The sequence below is a fragment of the Vidua chalybeata genome, chromosome 6 (genome assembly GCF_026979565.1).
Source record: "Vidua chalybeata isolate OUT-0048 chromosome 6, bVidCha1 merged haplotype, whole genome shotgun sequence".
In the NCBI taxonomy this organism is placed as follows: Eukaryota; Metazoa; Chordata; class Aves; order Passeriformes; family Viduidae; genus Vidua; species Vidua chalybeata.
Window position 1 is genome coordinate 22739399 of NC_071535.1, and position 20251 is coordinate 22759649.

The 20251-nt window shown below is 40.6% G+C and overlaps 1 protein-coding gene across 8 annotated transcripts in view; it reads right to left on the bottom strand.

Moving 5' to 3' along the window:
• The window catches only part of TTLL5 (tubulin tyrosine ligase like 5), a 130850-nt gene that overhangs the window by 47049 nt on the left and 63550 nt on the right, over positions 1-20251 (bottom strand). For 6 of the 8 annotated variants that reach the window (XR_008431700.1, XM_053946967.1, XM_053946965.1 and 3 more), the window contains one exon: positions 10238-10392. The exons of 1 other annotated variant lie outside the window; for it this stretch is intronic. Coding sequence is in view for 6 of the 7 variants with exons in the window: in XM_053946967.1 (XP_053802942.1) it covers positions 10238-10392 (155 nt within the window). In the remaining variant the exon portion in view is untranslated. Of the gene's footprint in view, positions 1-8906; positions 9046-10237; positions 10393-20251 lie in introns of those variants that run through there. One more of the 8 variants, XM_053946970.1, reaches the window with a different exon arrangement.

Genomic DNA, 20251 nt, shown 5'->3' on the forward strand with positions numbered 1-20251 from the left:
TATCTTTCAACTACTGTTACAGAATGAAATCCTAGAAATAACTGCTTGTAATAAAGGATTCTTGACATTTCCATCCTGACACTGCACAGTCCAGCCCTAACAGAGCACTTAAAAATTCTCGTAACTGGCACTGGTTCTGGACAATCCAGTAACAAGCATTTTTGAGCGAGCTTTCTTGCTCACTACCAACCAAAGTTCTCGTGCCCAGAGCATTTTGGTCAAACTACTCAATGGCTGATAGTATCCAGTGTAAAAAAGTACTAGTAACCAAAAATGTTACTTATTATTATAAGCCACAATACTCCCTACTCAAAAAGTTGGTGCTCCACAATGGAGTTCTGGTTGCTGCATCTTCTTCAGATTATAAAACATACCTACCCCTAAGACATACTGAACAGGATCACCAAGCAAAGCTGTCATCAGATACAAAGGGGAACTGAAATAATCCTGACTTTTTTACATTTCTCCCTCCCTCTTTTTCAAAAGACATTCTTGTTAAATACTGGATTCCTGCATGGTTCACAAACAGCTGCTGGCTTGATACCTGCAGCTCAGAGAAACACTAGAGAATAACAGATTGACATAGAGCCAACAGCATGCAATTCGCAAACTCTGGTGTCAGCCACAAAACTTTACCAGTCACAAAGCTAGGGGAAATTAGGTGAAAGCAGAACCTTCACAGGAAAGGTCAACTAACACTTTCAGGGACAGGAAAGGGGTTTCTTCATGCTTTTGCAGGGATTTCCCATTTATATCACAGTACAAAACACCAAAAAGAAGACTGTTCATCCTGAGGAAGCCAAGCTAAAGCATGACCTTGGTCTGGATGGAAAATATGAATGTGCATTGCTGGTGGAAAGTTCACTGTACAATGGAAGATAGCTCCAAAACAAAGCCTAGTAGGAAGGAAAACCCTTTGGCCCTTTTGCTACCTCCTGCTCTGGCATATGTACTTGGTCACTGAAACTCTTAACTCAACTGAGCTTGATTCCAGGCCCTTTGGCTGCTGACTTTGTAGGGTTGTCCAGGGACTGGCCCACAGGAGGGCTGCCTTCTGGGAGCCTTTCTACATGAAACTCAGATCACACCCTACTCCCAGCAATGGACTGGCCTACTGAGATAGCAATATAACCCTAATTCAATTTCTCTTCCTCAGCTGTACAACAACAATGTCTTCAACACAGCTGTTCAAGACCTTTGCTCTCACAAATAACCAAAGTTCCCTTGTCACACTACCCACTACACCTCCATCTACTTAAAGGGAAAAGGTACAGGGCAGACTTGGAAATCTCCAAAATATTCACAGTGAGTTCAACTTCAGGGCAGCCCCGGGCAGTGTGAGGCAAATGAAGTCACTAACCCTATCTTGTCTTTCATAAGCCTGGCTTAAAAAGGGGATTTCCATTTCTACAGAGCAGCATTCTGTATTTCTGCTAGGGAGGATACAGAACATGCAGCCCCACGATTTCAGAGTGCCTCACTGTAACACACAGGAATAGCACAGTTCAAAGATGGGCCCAATCAATTCCTCTGTTCTTAGGCCAGATGGACCTGCCCTAAAATCAATGCCAGAAAGGACATTCTTCTGGGAAACTTCCCAATGCCCTTCTCAGCTGCACAACTGTGAACCAATTCCAGCAGCTATGGCATGGTAGCACAGCTTTCATTTATACTTCACTACGTGCAAGGCAAATCAATGGATAAAATTTGAGATCCTTGTGTGAGGAAGAGTCACAGATGGATAAAAATATTGTTAAAAGAATTAGGAAAGGGGGAAAAACCAGACATTCGTGGGATTCCCTGACAGCTCTGTGCAGAAGGAAGGGCTGGGCTGGAAAAAACAGGGCCTCAGGTTCCTGCCAAGCTGTCTGAGGCCAGTCTTTTCCAAATAGCTCAAAGAAACAGCCAAGGCTCCCTTGTAACCCTTTCAGAACTACTTTAGAGAGGAAGGCTGCCGTAGCCAGAGCCACTCCTACAGAGCACCAGAATATAGGGTCCACTCATTCCTATAAGAATGTAAGGAGCAAAGTAGATCCCCCCCATGAGAACTACAGGTACATTAACCCTCTGAAAACCACTCTGGAAAACAACTATTTCAATAGTGAATGGGAGGTTTAAATAAATGTAGAGGAAAGGAAGATGTGCTGGTCACTTTGCAACATGAAATATCTAGAACTGATACAGTGTATTTCAAAGACCTCTGAAATCAGGGATAACTGGGGAAACATTTTGGGTCAAATAGTGCAATAGAACAAGATTTCAACTTGTTCCATATTGAATTAGGTGTTTACTAGAACAGAAAAGATCCACCAATTTCCATCACAGCCAACAAAATCCACTGGTGCAGGAAAAGAAGAGTTACCTAGCAAGGAATGGGGAATGAAAAAAAAAAATCCCTGAAAAAATGATTACTTATACCTGTTGCTCATTCAACATTTACTGCAATAATCAAAGAAAAACAACTGCATATTAATAAAAAACTCAGTGTTTAGCATGCTCAGAAACCAACAAGATAGTCCTATATCTAAGCTAAGATAGAAATTAAAGATATCAGTTTCATGTAAATAACACTAGTGCATTTTACCCCTTCTTGATGTACTGTTTTCATTTCTTGTCATCTCTGTAAAGATAGCCAGACAATTATTAGAGGGCCAGGGAGATCTCTATTTAAAATTTGAAAAGAATGGAACTTTAGTTTAGGAGAGACACACAAGAAGGGAGATGATAAAAAGATAAAGAATAAATAGGGCAGAAAATAAATCAAGCATTTCTGTTTGCCTTCATGTGATCCTGTTACAGGTACACAGACTTTTGGCAAAAATCAGGAAAAAAATTTAAAAAGGAACTTTTGCATAATATGCACCACCTGTGGAACTCATTGCTACAATTCAACGGGACTACATTTTTTGCAGAAGGTAAAATACATGATTAATGATAATATCCACACTAGACTATGGAGAACAAAGTATTACAAGAACTACATGCCAGCTGTTAGCAGTTAGAGGGCAAAAATTGAGGCTTTTATCCACTACAGCCTCAAGCAGCTGGTAAGCCCAGCTAGAGCCGCCCTTTGCAGAGACCGTAGCTGCTGCGTGCACAGGCGCTCCAGGGCTATGGCGTTTGCCTCATCGCTCTTCCTCTCAGAAAGGGAATTTCCCTGCTGCCCATCAGAACATTTTTTGTACTGATGACAGTGGAGATAGTTGCTCTGAAGCAGAGGATGGGAGAACTGAAGAGATTAGCAGCCCAGTCCAGGATAGCAAATCCTGTGTTTACATCTGGGTAAGGTCAATTTGTGGAAGCAGCTGAAAAGAGGAAACCCAAAATCATTACGTAGTATTGGTTTGGGAGAAGGTAGGAGACCCCTGTCACTCTCTTCCACCTATCAACATAGGCTGCTTGCTCTCCATAGTTTGCTGTAGGGAATAGTAGGAAAGATCCTCTTATATCCTCTGGAAGTCACGTAGTCAAAAAGAAGCTTGTTCCCCCTCAAATTTGAGAGTTATTTGCAGAAAATGTAACTGTGCAAGGCCAGCAGACAAAGGTAGTGCAGTGGCAGTGGTCCCTGCTCAGCCAGGGCCCATCCAGGGGAGGCAGCAGGCTGCAGCTCCAGCAACGCTTCCCAAGGGCAGCTGAGTAGAGAGGCCGCACTTGCACAACTTCACTGGTGCCCTGCTCTGCGGCCTCAGTTTTCACCTCCAGCTCAACAGCACTGGTTCCTACGGTCTCCCTGCATGCAGCACAAACCTCCTTTGCCTCTGGAAAGGGTCCTGTGATTAATCTCACTTATTACCTTGGAAAAGTAACAGCGCGGCGGCTGCCAGCCAAGTCCGACTCAACAGCGTCTGGGGAGCGAGGCTGCAGGGCCAGGCCTCAGACTGTCTGGGCAAGTCACGAGCTTTCCGCCTTTCCTCTCCTGCAGGCTCCAGACACACAGAGCCAAGGCCTAGCTGTGGGAAGCAGGGATCCTTAAGGACTCTGCCAATCCATAGTGCTGAGGTCCAGAGCAATTTCCAAGCAGGATGGAGAGCAATTGGCCCTGACAACATGTTTCCTTAGTGTGACCAATATATATATATATATATATAAAAAAATATACAAGGTGAGCCATGTATTTCTCAAGTTTAAGTCAGCCAGTTCACTTCCACACTTAACAAGTTATCACTGGTGACCCTGGGAGACATGCATGGAGAAAAACTAACTAAAGGTAAGAGGTTGTTAAGGCAGGAATTTCAGGCACAAATATGCACAGATGCACAGGGAGAAGAACATGCACAAAGTGGAAACAGGGTGACTTGTAAAAATGTACAGCTACCCAGGTAGTAGTTCTATTTTTTACTTGCCCTCCTCAAACCTCCTCTGAGCAGGAAGTAATAAACCCTAAATTCAGGGCTCTCAGAAATGCTGCCTCTCAAAGACCACAGGTAGAATCAGCACAACAGCGCTGCTGAGGCAATGCAGACAGAGATCACAGAAAAATCACTGAACACACCCTCAATTATTTCTCCACCTCAAATAAAGAAATGGAACTAATTCAGGCATTAAGGTAAAGAGAAAAGAGAAGAGAGTAAGCACGGTGGGGAACAAGGAACAGACACGTGGCTATGCTAGCAGAGGGCTGGACTCAGTGCTGTTGGGCTGCTGCTGCTCTGGCACTTCTGTAGTGCTTAGCCAGGGAGGTGTTAAGGTCATTGCAGTTTGCTCAGACTGAACTGAGGACCTCTGTAACCCTCAGTGCTTGCTCTGCTTCCTCCCTTCATCTCCTCCAGAGGCATCAGCATAGGAGAGCCTCCAAATCACCTTACACCTAGATGCTGTGCAAACAAATAGGCTCTGAACACTTGGCAAAAGCAGCACTGGAGAGCAGTCAGGTAGCCTCCACTTTTCAAGAAATTGCAGGGAGCTTGAAACAACTATTTGGAAGAGAATAAAGTTACCATCAACCCAGAACTACAAGGCAACACATATGTAACACAGAGAAGATATTTATTCTTATAAAAACTTGGCATTAGCTGCCAACATCCCAGGAAATTCTCTAGTCCTTACTTCTACCTGCAAGCCCATACATAGTTAACTCTCTCCCACAGCCCCAAATGCAAGACCCATGCTGCTTCTGCCATGCTAAGCCCACCCTAGTCTAGCTCAAGAGTCTTGCAAAAAAGCAAGACTGTCCCATCATAAGAATCACCCTGCACATCTTTTGTCTATTTCAGTCTCCCTCTTCTCATTGCTCTTCAGAGCCTGTCTAGTCAGGGTCCAAGCATGATTTTTTATTTCATATTCTACAGCTCCAAAATTTAAAATAAAAACTGAGGAAACAACAAAACCACTTTCACCTTCCCTTCATGTTAAACACAGCCAGCTACCCCTTTGACACAAAGGATTGAGACCAGTGAACAATAATTAGCTGGTGATTGCTGTCTGGGATCTTTCTGGCAAAACTCAGATTCAGTGAAACTACAGAAGCCAAATACACCAGCTCAGAGAAAACCCTCAAAAGAGACCTGGGATTCTTCCTTGTAAGTCCAAAGAAAAGATACTTGGTGTGATCAGAGCATCTGAAACCTAGAAGACATAGTACATGCACCCCTAGTAGTAAAAGAAATTAGCATGAAGCAGCAGTAGGCACTAGGTGGGGAATCAGAATATAAAGTAGCCACTACCCAGCCAAGGCTAAGGAAGGCCAGCAATTAAAAGGAAGGTCCTGATTTGGGAGACTGTCAGGGGATGCAGCACAGCAATCTTAGTTTGTCAAATGGGGTGTGCAAGTGAGCAGAATGTACAATCCTTTTGCTGTAGAATTTTTGGGATATAAATTAATACATATTTTCTATTAGAGCAGGCACAGGAAGCTCTTTAAGTAGTACTGGATTTCCTGCACCTACATTGTTGATTTGTACATGAGCAGTAAATATATGCAATGTGACCCAGAAGCATCTGAGATAATAAATGTCTAGACAGCACCTTCTGGTTTTCCACCCTATTCTATACTTCTAGGCAGGGAAAAATAAAAATGAAAATACCCAAAGCAGAGATTGTTTGGGAACCTGAACATACAGCAGGTATGTGCACACAGCCTGTGAGGTCCCGAGAGCTGTTGCTATTATTATCACTGAGAGTGATACCAGAGTAAATTAAACTTAAAACAGATCAGAAAATTTAAAAAGCATGTGTTTATATAAATTTAAACCAGATTAGGCAAGTCTACCAAGAAAACAGTTCTTGATGAACCTGAGCACCTTGGCAGAAATTATGAGCTAAGGAGTATTTCAAACATGTCAAGCAAGGAAAAGAGGAGAATCCCTTTTCTCAAACTGCAGTAGCCCTTCACAGGCTCTCTAATATAAATTCGACTGCCATTCTACCCTCTGACTGATGACAAGGAAGCTTGCCTGCCTGCCCTTAACCAAATTAGATAAGCCTGTCAGAAAATCCAAGGAAAAAATATGCTGAGCAGTTCAGAAGTGCAAGGTCAGTCTTCGGGTTTGAGATAAATGTTATGAATGAGCAGGAAGCTAATGAAACAGATCTGAGAAAACACTGACCATTTCACTGCTGAATTCTTGCCAATTTACTGCCCCTATGAGATGAACATGAGCAAGGATAGCTGCTGCTGAATACAAGGTGGCCACAGAAAACACAAATCTGTACCAGATAGAAAGAAATCTTTCTTGCTGGTTTTGGTCCAGGTCTTAAGAGATTTAGTGACTTGTGGAACCCAAGTAATTCTTAGAGACAAAATCCACTGTCTTTTTCAAAAAAAAAAACAAGTGGTACAGCAGCTGCAAATTCCAGTGCCAGAAACATCTACTAACCTCCATCTACTGTCCTTACAACTAGGGATTACTCAGCTATTTGCTAACAGGTACTTCAAAGCTACTTTATGTTTTGAACCAACACGTTTCATTCTGTTAAACACCTGATTTTTTACCTTTATTATGAAACCAAGAATGCTTTCAGAAAAATGCTTTTTCAAGAGCAGCTCTAGTATGGTCTTGGCTTCAGTTGACTCATAGTTTCACTGGATAATGAGGAATCACATTCATGGTTGTGGTCCTTGGATTACATTACTAAAATTGTGATAAAAATTATACATGGTAATCTTTAATAACTCTACTACAAAACATGTAATCATATGTAATGCCTTTACAGCACAACATGAAAGAGTGACAATCCTGCCCAGTGGACTGAGTGAGAAGCTGAGACAGACCTGAGATACAGCACTAAGACAGGACTAGGATTAAAGAAGGAAAGAACAGATTTGGCACAATTTCATTGATATACAGAGGGCAACAAAGGCAGGTCTGCAGCAAATGTGGCAGAAGTTGACAGTCACGTCACCATAGTCAGAAGTAAGGCCACATACATCATGGAACATTTCACCTCTTGTGCAGCCCTGCAGGCTTCTTTGTCTGAGGTGCAGCAACAGGCTAGGCCATCATTTGAGTGGAAACAGTGTCAATGCTTATAGAAAGTGTCAAAAAAACCCTCAAAATGCACAGAAGTGTAGATTTATAAAATAACATTTTAACATAGAACCATCCTCTTTCTCTGTATTGCAAACACAAGACCTCCTTTGCCTTTTGGCAAGAAGACCACTAGTTAAGCACCTTATCTCATGCAAAGGAATTGACAAAAGAAAGGATAACTTCTTTTGAGATACATTTAGATAAGTCACTACTGAGAGTGGGAGAGTGGGAATTAAAGGGGAAGATGATTTGATTAAAAGAATAGCCTGAATCCTACAGCTTTGTGAGCATCAAACCAAAATTTTCTAACCAACTTCAGCAGCACAGAGCCATACAAAAACTGAGGATTGCACTTCAGAGACCGATGCTTGAACTGGAGCTAAGTGCAAGCCAGATAAGAGAGCCATTCACAGAACAATTCCATCCTTGCTGAATTCTGCAACTGACAGATGAGAATCTCAATCTCAAAACAGGAAGCTTTTCTTCAGTCATCCAGCACTGAGCACGGGCTGACACCCATCAGATGACCCTCTATGAATTGTTTGCTCCAATGTAACAAATCAAGTACCAAAAAAGGCATTTACAATACAAGACAGCCAACCCCATATACCATGACCTTGATATTCCGTTTGGAATTCTCTCATTAAGCAGAAGCTCACAGACCAAGTAATCCAGCACTGCCTCAAGAATTTTTTGTTTTCATTTCCAGATTTACACAGAACTCTTAACTTCCAGTATTTAAGCCATTCAATAAAAGGAGCCATGAAGATAAAATAATAGGGAGTCTTAAGGCATCTTTCTGACTCTTGTTCTGAGGATAGAAAACAGAGCAACTGAAGTAATGAAAGACTAAATGACTGATAAAAGTTTGAAGATGGAATCTTCTGGCTGGAAAATTCTGAAGTATTATCAGATTGCTATACAAAATAAAACACAAACTTTAAAGGCGTTAAACTATGCACATAATGCCAGATGAGGCACCACCCTGGAAGTCATTCGGAGTGGAGTTCTGGGCATTAGTGGTGGGGTTTGCAGCTCTGTCTGTGAGCCCATGCAAAGGTGCAAACTGAGCTGAAAAAGGGAATGGACGCGCTAGGACAGCCTGCATGCTGCTGCTCTCCCAAGCCATGTAGGAGGGGAAGGCAATTTACACCTGTTGGATAGGTTCTTTATTTGGACTTGGTAATAGCTTGCCTGGATGGGGTCCAAGAGCAGAATCACCACCACTTCTCTCAATAACTTTAAACCCCTGAGGCAAACTTTGTGCTGGAACAGAAACAGGCCAGGAATTCATTTCTCGCATTCCTCTTCTTGAGGCAGGATGAAAAGTAGTGACTGATGAAATAAGAACAATTTTACTTGAGCTTTCCAAATCCCATTACAATCTTTCTATTGAAGGACCCATTTGGGAAAGGATCACCACTCAGATCACATGCCTTCTGCACTGTTTCTGCCTCTCTCACTTCCCTCCATCTTCCAGTAGCATTCAGGCACTAGTGATAAAAATCAGTATTTTCATGTACATAGTGCTTTCCAGAGCTAAATTCATGTCTTGGAGAAGCTCTGCTTTATTATCCTGTTTTAGAAGACAAAAAAGAACATTTAGGCAAAGGACTCAGTATTATTTACTGGAGTGACAAAGGAAGAATTCAAAACTCCAGCAGTCTTGGGCTGTATTCCAGCCTGGTTACTGCAGCAAGTGTGCCTTATTCCTAGCTTCCAAGATTCAGACTCCTGCAAGTAAATCTTGCTGCTCTTTGAATCACAGGAAGAATGGTTTTACTGTAGAATCAGTCCTGATTCCCAGGAGTGTATAAGCCATAAGTATAAATTCCAATGCCCAAAATTAATATAGAGTATAAAGAAGACATCTGGAAAAGAAACTCTGATAAACACTGCTCTATCTTTGAACAATCTACACTTGATATTCAAGGAAAAAGCATAAAGATGAGGACTTAGTGGAGATTTTTGCAGCATCAGGTCTAAGTTTGCATTCTGCATATAAGTCTCAATGCCAACAAACTTAAACTTACAGATGCAAGGATGGGAAATGATCAAGGAAAAACAGACATTTCCTTCTCAGCCACCATGTTCATCTATGCCCTTATTTTACCATGAACCTGACAGCTCTGGGAACACAGCTGTTTTCAAAGGGCTAGTTTCTAGACCAGAGAGAAAACCATTACTAAGCCCTTAAAATCACAGAATTGTTTATGCTGGAAAAGAGTCTCCTTTTAAGATCCTCAAACCCAGCTCTTTTAAGATCCTCAAACCTTAGCACTACCAAGTCCACCAGTGAAACATGTCCCTAAGTACCACATCTACACATGTATTAAAAACCCTCAGGTGACTCCACCACCTCCCTAGGTGGCCTGCTTTAATACTTGACAAACCTTTTGGTGAATAAATTTTTCCTAATATCTAAACTAAACTTCCCCTGATGGAACTTGAGGTCATTTCCTCATGTCCTAGAGTTTGTTATTTGGGAGAAGAGATCAACACACACCTTGCTACAACTTCCTTGGAAGGAGTTGTACAGAGCAATATTGTGCCCCCCCACTCCCCAAGACTCCTTTTCTCCAGGATAAACAACCTCAGCTCCCTTAACTGCTTCACATAACACTTGTGCTCCAGACCCTTTCACCAGCTCTGTTGCCCTTCTCTGGACACGCTCCTGCATTTGAGCAAGAAGCCAAACACAAATTACAAATGAGCAATGAGTGCATTGCATTCTTCTTCAAAAAGCTAGATCAGGAATTTTAACTTACCTGACTGCTGAAGAGACAGATCTTTTGTCATCTCTATGAGTGTCTGACTGAACAGGCCACAGTGACCCTCTTTTGCTGAGTGGTGACCAGTAGCTCTGTGGGGCAGCTGCATTCCCCTTGCTTATAGCTCCACTTGCCAAGTCCAGGTTTGTTAACTAAAGAGAAAAAAAAAAAAAAAAAAAAAAAGGGAAACAAAACAAAAACAAACCCAAACAAACTATCAGAGACAATTAAAAGCTAAGAGAAGAGAAAAAGGTATCACTAAGTAAATGGGATAGCGTATGCACTAAGAGAAGTGAAATTGCTAGAATATGAAAATATTTAAATACAAAAGCACTGTGCTAGTTGCATAAAGCAGTGAGTGATGACACCAACATCCACTGTGCCTGAGATGAATTCAGGGGCCAGCATGAAAATTACAACCCTTCTATTCACAGAAGAACAGAAGAGGAAAAGGACAAATATGGGGCAAAAATCCCAAAGTAAAAAAGTTCCTGCCATGTGAAAATAAACTCCACATGCATTGATCAAAAGCTTAAATTACACTGAGCAAAGACCAGAGTATCTCTCCAGTCGTGGTGAGCTGTGTCAGTAAGCCAACCATACACACCTACCCTGTCTCTACCCCTCTCTATACAAACATACAGGCACAGCCCAAAAGCAGAAGTACCTTGGATATAAAATTCAAACCAAAACTCAACCAAACATTAAAGAAACTGCTCACAGAACCACTTACAAATATTGTGTTCACACAAATAAATGCACAAAGATCATGTTAGGTGCACATTTGCAACATCAAGCTCTAAAACCTGTAAGATTTTAAGCATATAACATGTATTCCATTGTTTCTTTCTCTGAGCATTCCTCCTGTATTGCTTATACTCTTGAAAGATCAAACTCTGTATGCAGACACAATCTGTTGATGTATTGAAGAAATACATAATGCAGTGGATCTACTACAGCAGTATAACAGTTTACATTTTGGGGAAAAAAAAAAACCAACAAAACAATAGAAAAGTTGAAAAGCCAACTTGGCAAAGGCCTCCCAGTCAGGCTCTGACATACAACTACCTTAAATCATATGAGCACATGCTACTTTTTAGGAACCAGCAGAAACATCAGGGTCTGCACAATGCTTAGGATCATATGGTGAAGCTGACTTACCTGTGTTGGCCCTCCTCCCTTCTGTAGCAATTGGAAAGCATGTGTCCAATGAAACATAGGACACAGAAAGAGGAGTCTAACAACTAGCCCTGCACCTGCTCCAGATCTCAAATAGGATGTTTATTAAGACACAAAGTGTGACTTAAGCATAGCTTAACAATGCTCTTGAACAGAATCTGTGTGCAATTACTCAAACAAGTACATATTCATTGCAATTCACTACACTCATACTTAAAATGGACTTGTTCAGGACTACAGACAGCCCACTCACTGAACTCTGCACCATAAACATTGCCATTGACAACACAGTAGGTTGTCCCTCCTGTGTTTTAGTAGTACAAGGCACCTAAGCATTTTCTAAGTTCAGAACTCCTACTTCAAGTTCTGGACAGGATTAAATTCTAGTGGTTATACACTAGGCTTCTACCCACTTCTCCAAAAGCAGACACTATTATCTCATCCCTTCTCAGGTCTATCTTTTCCCATTCTTGTTCCTCATCTGTGTGTCATTATTCTCACACAGTCTCAGCTTCTGCATTTCAGGTGTCATTCTCCTTGTTTTCCTCAGTACAGTTTCATTCTTACAGACTTCCAGCACTAGCTTCCCCAGTACATCTGGACCCTGACCCACATTATTTCAGGTCTGGAACTTTCCAGAGGAGTAATTACTTGATCTGTCTTTCCACACTTCCATTCTTGGGTTCTCACATGTCCTATATACTCATAGCTCTGGTTTTATTCTCCTCCCCATTCCACTCCTTTTGCCAACCTCTTTGTTCATCTAGTCCTTGAATGTGGGCTACTCACTGGACCACACTTACCACATTACCAATCCATCTACTTCTGTTCTTCTGTCTGATTGGTTCTTGGTGTCCTCTCCTAAATTACATCCAGATACAAATTTCACAGCTTCCATATCCTAGCTGTTCTCCACACCTGGCAGAACTCCTAATTCTGCAGTCAACTCAGACAGGACCCCAACCCAACATGGACCAGGTTACTGAAAACACAGGAGAACAGAAGCTCAAGCCAAAGTACATTAGAGGTGCAAATAGAGAGAAATTCAGTTTAGCATCCTCAGTGTGGAGGGAACCTTCAGGAAGCTGAGACTGTCTAGCAGGTCTTGCTCAGTATATTACACCTAAAGCTTTTTAAACAGTTACTCTGCAATCAAGATTCAACAAAATACAGAATTCCAAATTGCTATTTCAAAGTAAGAGAGATGAAGAGATTTAAAAGAAAAGTTCTGTAGGTATTAAAATGCACAAATTATTTTTTTAATCCAGACTTGGTTTTGGCTGGAATACTTTGCCTTGCCTTAAGTGTTCTGAAAACTGAACAATAAGCACAGAAAACATTAATTCAAATGAATAAAGTTTCAGAACACTATAAGCAATTTAAGACAAGATTTTACAGTGGGACGGACATTATCAGGCAAGCTTAGCAATGGGTAGTGTTACCCACCTTATATAGACAACAGTATTAGGTGACATTTTGGTGCCTCTACCTCACCCTTAATGTTGCTGTGTTGTGTAGAATTTAATTAAAATTTAAAGCCTCTTCATTGCAGTAACAGAAAGCTTCAAATTAGATTTAGTTCTGATTGTGCCAGGCACTATACAAATACCTAACAATGCCAGTTGCTGGTCACAAAGAATTTATTGTCTGAAAAGAAGGAAGAATGGTAAATGATGCAAACACAGAAGGCAACGTGGTAAATAAAATAGGTTATATACAATTCTTAGCTTGTCAGCAACAGTGATCACCATTTTGCTAACACATCCAATGTGTGAAATGAAGATTACTTCATCCAATTTTCTCTCCTCATTATCTTGATGCCAAGAACCATTTAGTCTGACAAATTACTACCTCAATCCTACTCTATGACTGTGACATGCTTTCCTCTTTAATTATCATTGTATCAATGTATCATTGCTTATTTGAAAGCTGTCTTTTTAAGCAGGTGAGCAAATGGCTTAGCATGGGTAATAGCGACATTTCACGCATTCCAGATAGACAGGTGTTTAAACTACACCAGGATTAAAAACAGGCAAAGGATTCAGAAAGAGAGAGAGCACCAGCAAGAATATAAGGTTTAGCTGCAGCCAGGCCACCCAGACAGGTGTTACTGCTTGTTACTGCGCCATGCTTTGAGACATTTCAGCTGCTATAATTAACTGGCCAGGATGTTTGGGAGGATTACTGAGGCACCCCCAACACATCTGTGCTCAGCACTGGCTTCATTTTCTAGTCTTCCTGTGCATCGGATGGAACTGCATTCTTCCCTTTACAGAGGCAAACACTTAGCAGCAAATCAGATGGTACTTTGGTGTAAAAGGTAATGCAGAGCACCTGGACCAAAATATCCATATAGAAGAGCTTGTAGCTTCAGGAACAGTACTAATACAGCAAAACCAAACAAATAAAAAAAAAAATCTCTCCAAAACCAAGGAAGGCTAGTAGGGCTCAATAGAGAAGATGGTTATTGGTGTGGACCTTTAAGAATTAAATTAGTTTTCAAATTGAGTTGCAACAAGATGGGTTCGAACTCTCCTGCTGCTTGGTAAGGTTCCTGTTTTTCATTAGCAGTGATGGACTTGAGAATATTTTTCCTGACACTGACAGTATGACAGGAGACCTGTGTGGCCTGCACTGCACACTTCAAACATCCCAGTCTTCAAACATCTCTTGTCACATCTACACATTCATTGTGGACCTTGTAAAAGGCAAGACAATACACAGCTAATATCTCATGATAGAAGGATTCATAAAGTTCTGCTACAATTTTTAAACTGATTGGAACAGCAAAGATGTCAGAAGGTGAAAGGAACAGGTTGACTGAAGAACACCATGATATAGTAAATCCCCAAAAGATCTCAAGGAAGGAAAAGAGCCCACTTGATGTACCTTCCATTTATGATACAACATGAAAAAATGAGAGAGGGGAGAAGAACATGTGGGTTGTCACAGCCATATCAATAGATACCTGTGTTAGAAACAGTACTTATATGTACTACTACATTTACTTCAATACAATGCTAATAAGCCAAAAGACAAACTATTGCATAATGCTGAAATACGTTTCTACATTTATTTTTAAATGTTACAAGGCAAGTTTACAACTGCAATACGCTTGTCTTGCCAGCAGAGACACATAAGCTTAGAAGAACTCATTTCTATGGTCATGCCTTATTCAGAGAAATTTATTTCTGAAAAAACTTTAAGACTAAAAGCAAGGCCACAACACAATGATACCCCAAAGTGCTGAATATAGGAGTTGAGGGGGTTTTGTTAATCTGCTTTAAAAATTCAATATGAAATATGAACTCTCCAAGTACAGATAGGAATAAAAACTTCAGGATAGAATTTGCTTCCAATTAATAGCAGTCTACAGACAAAGATCCATTGTATAGTATTTCTACGAAATCACAAGCAAGATTCAGAAAAAGAGCTTAATATCTTTCACTTTTCTGATTTACATTATACTAGTCCTTCAGGAGTTTCCCATTATCATATTCAATGATATTTTTTTCTACAATAAAGTCAGTATTTTCTTTTTTATCTTCTCTAATGGTTGAAATAAGCTAAAGCCATCAATTATAGTAATAAGAAAAAGAAAATAATAATAATAATGGGTGTTGCAGATCAGCCTCCATGAATTCAGGAAAAGCCTCCTGAAAGCCTGAATGCTTCTCTAGCTAGTTTGTAGGAGTCAACCAGGGTGAACAGGGACACATCACCACTAGAAGTTGTTACTCTGCCCCTCTTGGCAGGCAGTAAAAAGCAAGTTAAATTTTCATTACCAACATCCTGAACAGCAGATCCAAAGTTTCACTGGTCAACATGTTACAACAAGAAATACACTATAAATTGCCTACTTGATCCTCTCCAGCTGGCAGTTTTAGCACTTTTCTGGCAGAAGCCAGTCATATCTTGTTGCCTAAAAAGTGGTGGAGCTTGGGGATCTACAAAGTCTAAAGATCACTTCTCTTACTTGGAGCCACACTGCATCCTCTGCAGTTCACACATCTCACATTTCCAATTAAATCTTTCTGACTGGTGAGGAGGAGAAGTGGTCCAGAGCTCAAGATATATTTCATATATCAAGCCCAAAAGATATGCTAAAAGAATGTAGTAACCACAGGCCTACTTTGTGTCTTCCAAAAAAACTTTCAAAATGATAAAATTTTCAAGTCAGAAACAGGAGGAGACAATTTTCAGCACAACATACCCTATCAACAAAGGCATACATGAATAAACTGTTTACTGAGAAACCTTGTTGTTTAAAGAAGGATTGGACAAGGATCATGATAAGATACATGTAAGATCACTACTCCTCTGCCATAGGATCAGACCAGAATCCTTAAATTTTGATGAGTCACTGTATCACGAGCTTAAAGAGGGAACCATTCCACTTAAAAACTGAAAATGTGCAAAACGTTTCATCATTTGTAGTGTGTTCTCCTTTGCCTTTCAATCTATTTTTACCATATGCTCTGTAAGCATATGTATCCATAAGTTTATCCAGTTTGACTCCTTCAAGACCCTTCAGTGAATCCCTAATTCTCCATTTTATTACTTATTGTTCATCCAGCAATGTCAACATTATCCAACAGCTTGCAAATGAAATGTGCTTTTTCTTTCATTGCTTGGCTTTCATAGTCACAAGTATTTTCACTTGCCCAGCCTTCCTCAAACACAGATACCCCCCTAAGGCTTTCAAGATCCATGAAATCTTTAACAGAAGGGAAGAGCTAAGAACTTGCCATGTGGAGGGCAAAAAAAAAAATATTGTACTCTTTCAGTTATTTTTCTTCCTTCAGCCTTCAGAGATGACTGACTAGATGCTACAACAATATAAATACTCACTGCTAACCTGTCCCCACCCTAGAGTGTGTTGCCTTTTCCTTGCTTTACCACAGAGCTCCCAGGTACATCTGGGATCCAGGACAGGCTACCATGACGTGGTCTAACACAGCTTGCAGGTCTGCCAGTACTACTGGAATAGTCCAGCTGCCTTGCCTTCCTTAATGCATCAAGATACTGGAAAATCCATCAGACTATCCCAGTATGGTGGGGGGAAATCACACAATTTTAACCTGCCTCTTAAGAGACAAAGGAAACCCCAAATCACAAATAAAACATACACGAACACACAAGTACTGTGTGAGCAGTGCAACAAATGTACCACTCCAAATTCTGTGAGGAAATCAGGTAATAGAAACAGATTTTTCTAAAACCATCTTTCTGTTACCCAGAGGCCATCTTGCTGACTGCACTCCATACTAAAGCAGCTTCATTTTATGTACAGATTTGAATTTGCAGTAACAACTGGCCAGGAGGGAAGAACTGGGGCTAACAGGCTGGGAAAGTGTGAAATCTGTGTGTGTACCAAGGCTGATCTGGCCAAAGGCCTGTGACATTCCTTCTTTGCTCTCTGAGCTTACCAGCTTACAGGATATACATATGCATACAGAGCACAAGTGTTCCAGTCTCCAGAAAACGTTCCAGACAAAGACCTGCCAAAGACATTCCTGGGAAACCTGACAAACTTGCAAATTCCTTTGTAGTGTCTCCAGCATATGCATCCATTTAACAATGAAAAAAGAAAATTCAAGTTAGTGCTGCTGCAGTGGATGGTTGAACTCCCCCTCTTCCTTCTCCTAAAAAAGTCAGGCTTTCATTTAGACACTCTGCCTCAAAACTTCCAGTGGGAGTGATTTTTACAAGGCACAGTCCTGCCAAAAGTTTGATGATCAGGGTGTAATCTTTCCCATAACATGAGACCTAGCCGCTCAGCCTGGCCTGTTTGGTGACTATCTGCAGATGTTGCTGCATCATAACAAAACCCTCTGCTTCTATTCCCTGTGGAGCCTCAGAGCAGAAGAAGTTCAACATAAGCACTGCAGAAAGTACAGTGATATTTTCACTTCCTACAACCTCTGCTGAGACCAACTGGTTACATTACTAGTGCTGCTACAAATCAGTAGTAATAAAAGTAATTCCAGCTCCTGTGTGAACAGCTTGAGTGAGAAGATGGGGCCCTGCAGCAGTGCAGAGGTGTGAGAGAGGAAAGAAAAATGTCCCTCAGAGGTGATTGCCTGCTTCTTGCTTCTCTCACTAATTACAGTAAGATGCCTTTTTTCTTTACACTTCCCATTCTCTCCATCAGTGGGAGTGTAAAAACCAAAGAAATGGTCACAATAAGGAAACTAAAACTAAGACTCAGATAAAGTGGGTTGAGTCAAACCAAGAGATCATCACTGAAAAAACCCCAAAATTCCTCAGTGGGGAAAACAGCCTCACCAAATTTGTGTAAATATTTGCTGCACCCTAAAAGAAATGCTCTTGCTGTGCTGTTCAGGTGTAGACAGTAAAGAGCTGATGCCCACTGGGACCTGTACTGGGACTGTAAAATGCTCCATTCAATTCTTCCTCACTCCCTCTCCCTGGCCCTAAGGTTTAGCAAATTCACCTGCTTCTTGCTCATTTCTACCTTCTGTCTAAATGAAAAACATAGAATAAGACAAATGCCCCATCCTTCACTGGATCTGTTTGCAGGAATCCTGGCTGCTGGATCTTGGGCACTGACTGGCTGCATAGCACAGGAGGAGGCAGCTCTCTATAGCCCTTGCCTGGGTGGTCTGATGTTATCCCTGTGATTAAACTCCCCGGCTGCATGAATTGGAGCTATTCCTGATGATAGCTGGGACCTGAAATCTCTTACTCTCCCACACACACACACACAGAGTCAGAGCTCCCACCAGGTTTCCCCTCCTTCTCTTGGTCAAGCTGGCCAACTCAACACATTCTTCAGCTCCCTAGCATTAATAACTATGAAGTGCTACAGCCTGCTAGATATCAACTCCAGCTCCCCCCCACCACCAGGCAGTGATAGGGACCTCACACAGATACAGCATTGCAGAAGAATTTTTACCTTATAGCATGCTTCAGAAAGAAGTAGCATGCTATTTACAAAGAAAAATATTCATATGCATCCAGGATCCAGCCACCTGGCTCTGGATGTACACACATGCTGTGTATTTTCATGTCCTCCCTGCAGAAAGTCTTGCAATGCAAACACATGGAAATATTTTATGCTAAACACACATGAAATAAAGACTTCAGATTAAAGCCTGGAATAAAAGGAAAAGTAGTCTGGATAAGCCTTCATCCATCTGTCCATCAAGAAACACCAATGGCTTACACTAGGTACAGGTAAAATATCCCTCTTAGTTCAGCTCTCCAGAAGTCACAAAGTACTAAGAGCTCTACATCATAAAATCAAGGCAAGAAAGGCAATAAAACTCCTCTCCAATGAAATGGGCTTGCTGAACTCTATCTTCAGGCCTCATTCCCCAACTCACCACCAACATACCTGCCTTGTGTCCCCAACAGTACTGTCACCATCTTAGGTTCACGCGAGGCAATGGGCAAACTGAACAAGAACATTTTGGGAAACTGAAAAACTGTTTTACCATGCACCATTAACCGCTACACTGCACATATTAACAAAGACATCATCACTTTGTAAAAATAATTAGCAAGCATCCAATTGATATAACTAGGGAAATCACCAATTTCACATACTGAGCTCCTCACATACTGTCTCAGAAACCCACTTATAATGAAAAGATTGACTACAGTAAAGCAATGTTAACAAATAAAATCTCAAACATGGAAGCAGCAGCACAGCACATGTTCTTCAGTAGAAAAGGTCAGTTCAGATCAATGGCCCAGCAAACTCACTATCCTGTCTGACATCTCAGAAGGTGAAAAAAAATTTGGTTTCCATGCATATAACAAACATCTTATTGATAAGGCAAATGATTTTTTTATTTCTGTATGGTAAAACCTAGGGATCTATCATTTGCAAAATGCTCATTATTCTCTCTGATTAAACTATGGCCTACTAATTTTTCAGAAGTTTCAGAAAGGAAATAAATTCTGTGACAGTAACTATTCACTTTTACTATCATTTTTTACTCCAATATCTTCTTGCTAAACTGAATATTCTCTACTTATTATGAGAAACATGAATAAAATAAACTTTATTTACCTTGTCTTTCATTGCTCTATGTGATTCCTTCACACTTGTCTCCTCCCTCAAAAAACTTCATTTTTGCCATCTCATTAAAACTGCATTTGCAGTCAATAACTTTAAACAGTTATTTCTCCTAAATTCACTTTAGAAATACAGGTTGTGCAATTGATGCTTACACTAAAACATATATATCCAATCCTGTTCCTTAAACACACTAATCAGTTTTCTTTGCTGACTTTTCTGTTTAACTCAAGACAGGTATATGCACTGAGATTTCAATGAAATATTCTTTTTCTTCCCTAAAGAAATAAAGTTTAGATTAATCATTCAAGAGGCTAAAATTATTGCTTATCATGTAGTCAGTTAATTGTAAACACTGAATTTCATCTGCCAGTGTCTAGCCCAATTAAGACAGCTCTTAAACTTCTACTAGTTTTACTCATAACAATCAAAAAAAGAATGCAATCATAGTGACAAATTCCCAGGAGGCAGGCACAAGTTTAAGTTTACAGCACACACCTAACTTCATTGTAACTGAACATGGGACTCTTGCAGCCCACATTACACTGAAGGTAACAAGAAATTACCTCATGTAGTAAACATGAGCTGCACAAACACGGATGAACACTAGAGAATAGTTAATTTACTGTAAATTCACACCCTTTATTACTTGGCAATAACTTGCTTTCAAATTCATTCTTTAAGTAATAAAATGCCTTAATAATGTCCTTATGAACCTCCTCCTTTCAAACCTTTAATTCTACACTGGATCATGTACATTCTGTATTATGCATCTTCAGTCATCC